The sequence below is a fragment of the Ctenocephalides felis genome, unplaced genomic scaffold (genome assembly GCF_003426905.1).
Source record: "Ctenocephalides felis isolate EL2017-DRISC unplaced genomic scaffold, ASM342690v1 CF-g0.4_SCAFFOLD_00165, whole genome shotgun sequence".
Lineage (NCBI taxonomy): Eukaryota > Metazoa > Arthropoda > Insecta > Siphonaptera > Pulicidae > Ctenocephalides > Ctenocephalides felis.
Genome location: NW_020536319.1, coordinates 36,984 through 49,303, shown reverse-complemented (window position 1 = coordinate 49,303; position 12,320 = coordinate 36,984). Strand labels below are relative to the sequence as shown.

General features: G+C 30.3%; 1 protein-coding gene across 1 annotated transcript; it reads right to left on the bottom strand.

Moving 5' to 3' along the window:
- Nucleotides 1-1,715: 1,715 nt before the first annotated feature.
- Nucleotides 1,716-7,481, bottom strand: LOC113380420. The gene is made up of 4 exons (XM_026619689.1): nucleotides 7,352-7,481; nucleotides 3,794-4,167; nucleotides 2,361-2,483; nucleotides 1,716-2,237 (listed from the first exon to the last, which is right to left on the bottom strand). The coding sequence occupies exons 1-4, from the start codon at nucleotides 7,479-7,481 to the stop codon at nucleotides 1,716-1,718; spliced, it is 1,149 nt and encodes a 382-aa protein (XP_026475474.1).
- Nucleotides 7,482-12,320: the final 4,839 nt, after the last annotated feature.

Genomic DNA, 12,320 nt, shown 5'->3' with positions numbered 1-12,320 from the left:
TTTTATTTGGCCTCTTATTTACAAACTAGCCATATACAAAGTTTCATACATTTATATTCTAATTTTACATTTAACTAAAATTATATATAATTTTATAATAATCAATATTTGACACTAAATAAATAATTAATTGGTTTATATAATTCATATAATAAATAATCCCTATTTTCTTGATATCTGCTACAGGTTAAAATTATATGGTCTAAAGATCCCACAGCCTTCCCACAGTCACAAATAGCTGACTCTCTCATCTTTATTTTGTACAGGTGTTCTGGAAAATGTCCATGGTTATATCTAATTCTATTCATCGTACTTATAAAGTATCTATCTTCATTTTTGAATTGATGAAACCAGGGTTCCTTTTTAACAAAGTCGTTAACCCCTTTATAATATTTTCCTTTATATCTTGATGTTATTTGCCTATCCATTTTCCATCTATTTACTGCTTTATTTTTCATTTTAATACTTGGATTATATTCCATTCCCTTTAAGGAAGCATATTTGGCTAATTCATCAGCTTTTTCGTTTCCTGCAATTCCGGAGTGCCCTTTTACCCATCCTATCTTATATCCTTTCCATTTTCTTTAATGTACTCCAAATCCTGCAAAATATCAATATAATTGTTTTATTATAATTCTGTTCTTGAGCTTTTCTTATGGCCTCCTTAATCGCAAATAACTCCGCTGTATAGATAGAAACACACCCTAGTAGTTTGTAACATTCATTTGTTTGATCGGTTTCTTTATATATATAGCAAAATCTACATTGTCCATATTCTTTGATCCATCCGTAAATATAACTTTTACATCTGAATTATTATTAATAGATTTTAATATATCAATATTTATAATATTATCAAATATATAACTGTCAAAATATATTTTATTAAATATAATAAGGGTGAATGCTGAATGAATACATACTTTTCTGATATTTAAATACTTCTCTAAAACTCTGAATAATAATAGATATTTTTTTATTCAGCCAATAAATATTACGTTCGTATTTATTATTTAAATCACTAATTCTGTCATATATTTCAGATGAATTAAAATTATTTTTTTTCCACATATATTTGTCACTCAACCATTCATATCTGACTTTTAGTGGCATCACTCCATTTTCTAATAACAGTACATTTGTTGGTGTCGATCTCATCATACCTGCGCAAAATGTTAAACATTTGTATTGAATTTTTCAACTCATTTACCAGATTAGAATGTCCAAAAATTATGCTACCATATTCTAGTATTGATCTAATTTTTGTTTTATATAAATTAATATATGTGATGGATGACCGAGTACTGTTTATTTTTCTCATTAGATTGATATTTTTTTCAATTCTTTTCTTATTATAGTTAATGATATTTAAAAGTCATTTTCTGATCAAAGTATATGCCTAAGAATTTGTTATAGCTATGAATTTTAATTGTATTATATGGACTTGAAATACAAGCTGGGAACTTTCTGTTGGAATGCCTGGTGAAACTTCCCATGGAGCTTTTCTCATCTGATAGTTCCAGACCTTTCTCATTCAACCAAATATGCAGCAATTCCATATACATAGATATCATATCAATGGCCTCTTTCAAATTATCTTTTTCAATATAAATCAATAAATCATCTGCATATTGTAGAATTTTCGTACCTTCCAATCATATGCCTTCTATATCACGTACATATAGAGCATATAATAAGGGACTAAGGATAGCTCTTTAAGGTAGCCCCTGTCGAAGAACTCTTCCAATCTTTGCATTTTCATTGGGTTTAACTACGATTTCTCTATGGAAGGTAGAATATATCATAGCATTGATCAATTTTTCTGGTAAGCCAGCATGTACAAGACTTCCTGCTAATTTTCCCGGCACCACATTATCGTATGCACGCTTTATGTCGCAAAACAGTGCAACGACATAAGTGTTTCTTGAAAAAGCTAGATGTATGTCTGTGGAAAATATACTTAAACTATCTTGCGTGCTTAATCCTTTTCTAAAGCCAAATTGGCTTTTGGGCAGTAACTGATTGTTTTCAATCCACCACTCGACTCTTCTTTTTATCATCCTATCTTTTATTTTAGCAATACATGACGCTAAAGTAATTGGTCTATATGCATTGCTATCATCAGAATTATTGCTCTTCTTTTTAATTAAAATAATTCTATATTTATTCCAATCAGGAATTTCATTCGGTGACAGCCAATACTTATTAATAATTTTGAGTAGAATTTCTTTTCCGGACTGTGGAAGGTTTTTTAACATAGAATAATGGATGTTGTCTAATCCTGGAGCAGTATCTTTGATTTTACTCCAAGATTTTTCTAATTACCATAATGAAAATGGTCTAATTAATGACTCTTCTACCGAACCTGTTGCTCTATTTCCTTTAAGATATTTACCAATATCATCACCCACTTCAAAGGGCGCAATATTATCAACTACCTCTTCCACTGCTTTATCATTAATCAACTCTGAGTTTTTCTCATTCTGTGAAATATAATTGTTCATTGATTTAACCATTTTAAAAATAATTTTAGATAGAGTATTATTAGGATTTAGACAAATTTACACCAACTTTCTCTTTTCTTTATTTTTAGTTCTTTACGAACTTTAGCTTTAATTTTATTACACTGAAGAAAATTTTTTAAACTCGAAGTTCTTCTGAAGTTTCTTTCTGCTTTTCTACGTTCTTCTACCAGTTTAAAACATTCTTCATCCCACCACACCGGTTTCCTCACTTGAGATGGTGTTTAAATTTTATTTATTGGTATACATTTTTCCGCAGTTAGATTTATAGTATTTTAATTTTTCATAAATATTACCATCTAAATTGTTGCTCAAAGATAAGATATCATGTTCAAACATTATTTTATATTTTTGCCAATCAGCTTTACCACAATTCCATTTTCTATTGGGAATCAATAGCCTGTTACTTCTCACTAAATCCAAATAAAAATAAATAGGATAATGATCGGAGCCTAAGTTTTCCTCTATTACTTTACATGTTATTAAATGGTATATTTCAGCAGAGCACACAGTAACATCAACTACAGTTTTAGCGTTTTTAAACACCAGTTTTTTAACTCAGAGTTGGAGAACCATTATTTAATACAAATAAATTACACTCTTCTATTGATTCCATTAAATTCATTCCGTAATTATCATTATAATTACATCCCCAGGAATGGTGATGCGCATTTACATCTCCAGCTAAAATGAACGGTCTAGGAATATTCTCAAATAAATATTTCCATTGTTGTTTCGTAATGTGTGTACCTGGCGATATATATATTGATACCAAATATATTTTTATCTCCTAATATTATTGATATTGCATATAATGGGACTTTGTTTATATCTATTTCTCCAATATCTATATTTACAATCTGATAGTTAACTCTTTCGTTAATAATTATAGCCGCTCCACCTTTTCCGTCATATCTGTCAGTTCTGATTATATTGTAATTTTTTAAATAGTACTGTCGGTTCCATTTGAACCAAGGTTCTGATAAAAATATAACATCAGTTTTATTTTGATATATAAAGATTTCCAAACTTTCTTTGTTAGAATTAAACGATCTAATGTTCCACTGTAAAAAATGCATAATGAAATTTATAGATTTGTTTTTAATTTGAATTTAACTGTTTAAAAGTTTATCAATTTTTTTTTAATTCTAATAATTTCAACTTATGTTATTATTATCAAAACCAACTTTATTTTATTGTTCACTAATATTTCTAACTTCCACACTATTAAACTTCTCGTAAATTATATCCATATTCTTTTTAAATTTTACCACAACTTCCTCTAGATCATCACATTCTTTGTTCCTTATTTTTTCTCCCAGTTTTTTAACTAGCTCCTCATGGATTATTTGTGATTTTCTAATTTCTTCTATTTCTATAATTTTGCCGCAATATTCACGCCTTTGTGAATTTCTCTCTTCACTTGTTTGTTTTAAATTCCTGTTATTCATTTGTATATATCTGCCATTTTCAGTTTGTCTTCTTTCCATAATTCTTCTAGGTTTATTCATCAGCATTAACCTACTTTGATCAATATTTATTTCTTGTTCTTGAAAATAACTTAGTACTTCATATCTATTTTTATTTATCATGTTTGTTCCGTAATTAACTGCTTCGTTAATTCTAGGAAATGCCTTTTTGAAGTCTGGATTGAAGTGATTTATTTTTGTTATTTCTGCATAATTTTGTTTCCGAAGAATAAATTTGGCCTCCGAATATAAAATATTCTGAAAAGCCATTAGATCTTTTACATTTTTATTAAATTGGTAAACTTCACAATTTATATCATTTGCTTCATGATTTTTGTGACAAAGAGCGCATTCAAAATCTTTTTCTATGTGACACAATTCAGTATTGTGCTCTCTAGAGCATTTTCGGCATTTTTTTTGGCCTTACATTGCAGGCGAATATGACCATACCGCCAACAATTGTGGCACTGTATGACTCTGTACAAATGGACTCACTTGAAGTTTTACTGAATATATAGATACTTTTTCTGGCAAATAATTACCTTTGAATATAATTTTGACCGTTTGCGATTTTAAAGTATTTGTATCTTTATTTCTTTTTTTAATACATATTACATCAATTATATCTATATCAGATTTTATAACTTCTTTAATTTCTGTCTCATCGATTTCTGCATCTACATTAAAAATTATCCCCGCCCTAATCACTTCCATTGTCACTTTCATATTCCATACAATCACTATTATTAATTAAATGCACTGCATTACTAATTTTTATACCTGTCTCGACTTCTGTACTCACTGCATTATTTCTATAAACCGATAACGGGACGTCATCAGGCCCGAGTTGCCTGTGACTCACCACACTTTGTTGTTGATCTATTATTTATATCAGGTATTTTACGCAACTAGATGTGTACTCGTCGACTGCTCGACGTTGAATGTTAGATGATTATTTAATGTCCATTGATGGAATTTAGACATTTCTCTTGTGAGTTTAGATATACATTCGTCAATACTGTTTTGGGATGTATATATGCTTATATCATCTGCATACTGTAGTATATGTGTGTCAGCTGTAAATATTTTTTCTACCTGAGCCATGTATATATTAAAAAGTAATGGTGATAGCAATGATCCCTGTGCTAATCCTTTATTTGTTTTTTTTGGGACCGTATAATTTGTTGTTTGCCTTTATAAATATCTGTCAATTTGTTATTAGCTTTAAAATTATATTCCTTATAGATCTTCCGACCTTAAAGTGTAATAATTTTTCATGGAGTATGCCTATATTTATTGAATCATATGCTTTATTAATGTCAGTAGTAATTAGGAGTAAATATTTGTTGAAAGAATAAGAAATATGAATATCATTAGTCAATTTTGATATTGACTCTAATAGTGATTCGTTTTCTAATAACCACTCCAATCTATTTTTTATCACCCTTCCAAAGGTTTTACATATACATGTTGACAAAGCAATAGGCCTTGTGCGTTTTTGTTTGGCTTTAATATTGGCATTAATATTGGCATAATAATTTGCGTTTTACAATCCGGTGGTATATAGTTCTTTATTACAAAGTCATTAAAAAGATTGTTTGTCGGTTCAAATAGTAAGATATGTTTTGGCATTATCTGGCAAGTGGATTAGCATAATGTAATGAATGTTGCCAATACCAGGTGAAGTATTCGCTCTATGTTTGATGGAGTTTTCTATTTTATCAAAGGAAAATTTTTCAAAATCATTTATTGTGTTTCCTTCATTATTATTTTTCGAACTATTATTTGGAATATTATTACCTTGTACAGCAAATAAATTCATTAGTTTCTATATAGTATGTTCTGGAATTATTGTATTTTTCCCACAGTATTGTTTGTCTAATTTTTTTACTGTTTTCTATATTTTGCTTGTATCAGTGTCTTTATTTATCGAATTCGTGAAGTTTATCCCGATATCTATTCTCTTTCTTTTGAAGAGCTTTTTTGTATATGCATTTATTTTGTTCTACTCCTGATAATTTATAAAATTTGAATTTTTCTTGTACTTCTTAAAAGCTGTTTTTCTCCTTAAGAATGCCTTTTGGTATTCTTCATCCCACCAAATTGCTGGAGTAAAATTGTTATTGTAAAACTGTTTGTATTTTCCGACGTACATTTCGTTGGCGGTATTAATTGTGTTGATGAAGATTTCATATCCCTGATCTGGAGATTGATATTTTTAACATTCATCAATTAGTATTTTTATTTCTTCGTCTACTTCTTTAATCTTCCATGTTCTGGATGGAGTTATTTCAGTACGTAAAGGGATGTTTGATCTAATTGTAATATTAATCGGTAGATGATCTGAGCCAAGCGGCTCATGTATCACTTTCCAACTTATTTTTGTCGCTAAATTAACTGAGCATAACGTTACGTCTATCGGAGATGAACTGCAATTGGGTTTTTCAATCTTACTGTTTGATCCATCGTTGAGTATCACTAGGTTATAATCTTCATTGCGTCATATAGTGCATTGTCTTTTGATGTGCTTTAAAATCTCCCGTAATTAAAAATGGACTAGTCATCTGCTGAAAAATTTGCTGAAAATAATGTTGTTCCAGAACCGCATCAGGAGCGACATATGTACTATTTATCGATATCTGTGCTGTAATATTTATTGTAATACCACAAATCTGAATTCTTGCATTATTGTTATTGATTTGAATCACTGAGTGTTTTATTGTTTTGTTGATGAGGATTGGCGTTCCTCCGTAATTGTCGTCTCTATCGCTTCTGACTATATTATGTTATAATTCCTTATGTGTGTTTAGATAGTGTTCTATGCTACCTCTGTTTGCTGTAAAAGATCTACAATTTAATTGAATTATTTTGAAAGGATCCATGTTTTTTTGTGATTTTGCTCTTGAGTGTATACTACGTATGAAAGATTTTATTTTATCTAGAATTCTTGCCGGCGCTGCGTCGTTCTTATTATTTATAATTTTCCTTATCGTTTTTGTGACCTGGATAATTGCTGACAATGGTTGTTTTCGTTTGTGATTATTATTTATGATGCTTTGTTGATTGGTTTCATGTTTGAGTCGAACAGTCTCGTCGAACTGTGATGTTTCTTCTGTTATTTTCTGAGGCTGCGATGCCTTGGCGTATTTCGGGTTCTAATAGTGTTGTGGGTTGAAATTGAAAAGCCGGCTGTGACTTTGGCGTAGGATTTTCCTTCAAATATAGCTCTAGCTTCCTTATATGCAATATTATTGTTTGCTGCTAGCTCCAGTATACTATACTGTTTTTAATATTCGCCACATATTTTACTGAGGTCCTGCTCCTGACGAATAAGAATTATTAAAAGGAAAAATTGCATACGACAATTCCTCGGATTCATAAGTAACGTTACTAGCATTTCGTGTGGGACTACAATGCCGATATCATTGAGTTTCGCAGCAGTTTCACAAAAGTTTGTCACATGTTTTGCCAAATCATCGCCTTTATGCATCTTTAATGTTACACATTTTATCATGAGAGTTGTTCGCACCCCGACTTTTGAATATAGTCCAGTTATTTTAGTATTTCACCTCGGAATTAGAGATACCCAGCTGTAAGTCTGTAAATACTTGTATATTGACACCTTAAAAGTTGTCTCAAAAACTACATATGGTAGAGTGTACGCAACTATTAAATTTCAAGGTCAAAGGTCACAAAAATTGTTTTTTTTTTTGCTTTTTTTTGTAAATATCTCATTTCCTATGGGTTTTTTGCTTTTTGTGTTTGTTCTCAATAGTGTAGAATTCAAAATTCTCTACAAATTTTGTTTGAAAAAAATTTTCATACGGGGAACCGTTTTCGAGATAGAGGGCGGATAGCGCGCGGTCACAGCATCACTTCAGGTCAACTGTTGCCTCCGGTCAAAAACGCGCCATATATAGTTGATAAATTATCGATAGTTCAATGATTTTTGAATATTTGCAATTTTTATTAACTATTATAATTCATTTTATGATTTTTTCCTAACCTATCCACTTTTTATTCAGTATTCAATTTTCCATTCATCATAATTCTTCTCGCTTAATGGTTCGATTTTGATCGAAGACGTCATCTTTTTTGTAATCAACATAATACCTTAAATCTATATTTCATGAACACTCACTGTTTACGTCAGGATCCCGGTACTCGGAATCAGTCGCTGGATTCTCGGGCTCACTCAGTACGCTGGGCTTCTACCTGGGCCCATAACCAATGTTGTCGTTAAAATTATGTTAATTTCTCTAATAATATTTACACAATAATAAACTATTATACATTAATATAAAGTAGATTATTCCTTCGAGCAGGCGGTCGAAATAGGATGATTGTATAAAAATACTTTCTTTTATATCAAGCTAGAATACCCCCTCTTCTAGGTAGATAACCTCACCTCAGGTTCGTACTCGATATAATTTTGTATTCCAACGTTTGATGTATGTATGTCATTGGCCAGTGTGCTCAATAAATCCACAGATCCCATTCCTCATCTGAATCCAAACATCGCGCCGTTAAAAATTCGTTTGTTTCTACGTACCACTCTATAACGTTTCTTCTTCAACATTTTTTCGAAAGCTTTGAAAATAAATGAAAGTATTAGTATAATATTTCTCCATTCTTTAGGGATCCAATTGCTTGCTGCTATATCATAAATATGTTTATTAGTTGATCTTCGGACTGTTTCGAGACTTAATTAATCATTTGAAATTAGTTTGGTCAAATCCGGGAGCAGAGTTTCTTTTCTTCTTTATCTTTTTTGACGCTTTTTCCATTTCTTTTAACGTGAATAACGTTCCTTTTGTGTATTAATTAATTCAGTTTTTTTTTTTCTTTTTGACTCTTTTTCATTCTATAATTTCGTGATATAACATTTTCTTTTGTGATCTTAATTTAATTTTTTTTTATATTCTTTTCAGCTGCTGTTTCTATAATTCGGATAACATTTTCGTATTTAAATTTTCCTTGTCTTGAATATAGGCGATTTTAACAACGTTGTTATGTCTTCAGCATATCCTTGCCAGTTTGTTTTCTTGGTGTTTCACGTTTTTGTAGAAATAATATTTATGTAAGTTGGGAATTCCACATTTATGTTTATAATGATTGGAAGGTGGTCAGAACCCAATGCTTCTGTACTCAATTCCCATTTGATAGCATTCATGAAATTATTCGAACAAAGCGATAAATCTATATTTTTACAATGATTATAGTAGTCGGTTGACCGCATTTAGAATTATTAATGAATAGTCTTCTATCATCTTCTATATATATAAAAAAAGTCGGGTTTTCCTTCCTGACGAAATAACTCCATAACGCACGAACCGATTTCGACAATTTTGTTGGAAAGGTTTCGGGCTTCGCAAGGATTATAACTAAGCAAATAGTTGTGCATGGCATCGTGCCTTAATGTAAGCAGCTGGAACTTCACGCACCGTAATTAAAAATTCGAGTAATCACATTAGTGAGAATTACCAGAATTATGCTTGGTTAAGTCAACGAGCAATGCTTGCCGCAAAGAATAATGATGTACACGCACTGATTTCAAATAGATTATTTAGAAAATCATTGTTTTTCACATGGGCAGTTATACGTTGACTGTTCACGAGTGGGAAAACCATCCGTTTTGTTTGTGTTAACATCAGACCAAAAAACAAAAAATGTGGTTTACCAAAGAGCACTTCAATGAAACGGATAATTTGCGGATTCACTTTCATTTACTTAGAGAAGTTCAACTAAAAAGCACTTCATTTTTGTAATCGAAATAATTCATTTTCATTAAAATTTTTTTCATCTTTCTTACGAAACCATCTTGTGGCGAAACGGAGTTCATCGGGTTTGCTAGTATATATAAAAAATAAGTCGGGTTTTCCTTCCTGACGAAATAACCCAGAATATAATATATAATAAATAAATCCAGAACGCACGAACCGATTTCGACAATTTTGCATTCGTTGGAAAGGTCTCGAGCTCCGCAAGGTTTATAGCTAAGAAAATTAGTGGTGCATGGCTTCGTGCCCTAATGCAAATTGCTGGAACTTCACGCGCCGTAATTAAAATTTGAGTAATAAAAAATAATCAATAATTGTTTTAAATATTGCAAATAGATTATCTTCTATATATATAAAAATAAGTCGGGTTTTCCTTCCTGATCAATTTTTTTCTTTTCAAATATAAAACAAGCAAAAAATTTCTTCATCTTTCTCACGAAACCATCTGGTGGCGAAACAGAGTTCGTCGGGTTTGCTAGATTCGTATAAATTTTTATCAGTTCTGTTCATCATGCTGATACCCCATGCCTGCCAGTGGTGACAATTTAAGTCTCCTACGAGAAGAATTTTTCCTGAGATATTTGTTATGTTTCTTAATTCAAAAAATTCCATTTCAGCTCTGGTTGAACAGTAGACTGAAATTAAACAAAAGGTATTCCTGTTTTTATTAACAGTGCGTATATTTGACTGTTTTCTTTTTCATTTATAATTTCATATTTTTCACATTCTATATTATTTTTTACTAATATAGCAGTGCCGCCGTATCCATCATTTCTGTCTTTCCTGTATATTTTTTGCATCCTTTGAATTATTATTAATAATTTCCTTAATTGCACTATGTTCACTACATCTGAATAGGATGCATTCATTGCATTTGCCATGTTCGCACCCGCATTATACACTGTTATATCACTCCCATTGTTACCTTGCGATAACAATCGGGCCCGATTCCATTGTGTATAATATATATATATATATATATATATATATATATATATATATATATATATCACTCATTATTGTTTGTTTCTTCGATCTTACCTGTTCGAAGATCTAAAGTTTAATCACTGATCTAAACTAAACTCTTACCTTGATTGAATTGCGCAACTTTGATTATAGAAGGCGGCACATGTACATTTTGTAAATTAACTTCTGGTATTACTTCTACATTTGTACATATAATCAATACTGGCAAAAAATCTGAAAAAAATTAATATTGGAAATAAGAACAAAACATACGAAATACAATATATTTTTAAATATATAACGGATATATTTTGAAGAATTATAAACTAAACAGAAATAACTGACTAATAATTATAAAATATATTACAGACATATTTTTAAAAATTATAAATTAAAGAGAAATAACTTAATGATATTAATTATAAACTAAACAGAAATGACTGACTAATAATTATAAAATATATTACAGACATATTTTAAAAAACTATAAATTAAAGAGAAATAACTTAATAATATCAATTATTCACTGACTAATAATAATATATTAAAACTTAAAAACTAATAAGAGAAATGCGCAGAAGTATTGACGATGGAATGACAAATTTAGCAGGAATGAAAAGTAATACAATAATTTAAAAGGATAAAAAGTACAGATAATTTTTAAAAAGAACTAATACTTTGCAAACAAAATCCCTAAAAACATAATATATATTATATATATAATATTATATATATAATATATATATATATATATATTTGTAGAGTTTCGAACAAGAATCCAAAAATAATAAAAAATAAAACACAAGAAAAGTTTTTAATAAACAATTTCTTTATTTAATTATTTGTTTACTGTCGACGTTTCGGACTAGGTACGTTCCATCTTCAGGACATCTGTCAACAACATGATTTTTTTTTTTTTTTTTTTTTTTTTTTTAATTTATTTCTTATAACCAATCTGAACCTTGGGTTCAATGAGGTTTTTGCTAACGGGTACAGGGTTTTTAGAAATTCCTCCAGTGGGGAATTTCCTTACATAAATATATTGATAGTAAATTCATTAAATCTTGCGGCCACTTTCTTTTTAATCTTCTCGTTGGTACTTGTTTCAGTAGATCTATCATTAGAGTGTTTAGATGGTATGCGCTCTTTGATGATATTTCGTACTTCTCTCCTTGATGACTTCCTGAATATATTTGATGTTTAGGTCTCGATGAATTGTTTCATTGGAGACATACCAGAGCGCGTTCACTATAGCTCGTAATATTTTGACTGTGCTCTTTGAATTGTTTTTATATTGGACGTGCCCGCACATGCCCATAGCTCAATACCGTACGTCCATATTGGTACAATTACGGCTTATATATTAGAATCTTGTTCTCATATGACATCTTGGATCTTCTTCCAATTAACCAGTAAAGTTCGCGAAATTTTTTGTCTATTTGCTTACGCTTTGTCTTGATGTGGGTGCTCCATGTGAGCCCTCTGTCGAGGTGAAGTCCTAAGTATTTTACAGAGTAGCTTTTGGAATTTCTATATTGTTGATTTTTATATTTGGGCAATCTCCTTTTCTTTTGGTGAAGGTG

Bases quoted from the DNA above. Each gene is read 5' to 3' on its own strand.
- LOC113380420 (XM_026619689.1), bottom strand. From the start codon at position 7,481: ATGCATAAAGGCGATGATTTGGCAAAACATGTGACAAACTTTTGTGAA. The intron at 4,168-7,351 runs GTATGCAATTTT...ACTTCAATCCAG, and splicing joins TATGAATCCGAGGAATTGTC to ACTTCAAAAAGGCATTTCCT. The intron at 2,238-2,360 runs GTAGAAGAGTCA...AACCTTCCACAG, and splicing joins GAAATAGAGCAACAGGTTCG to TCCGGAAAAGAAATTCTACT.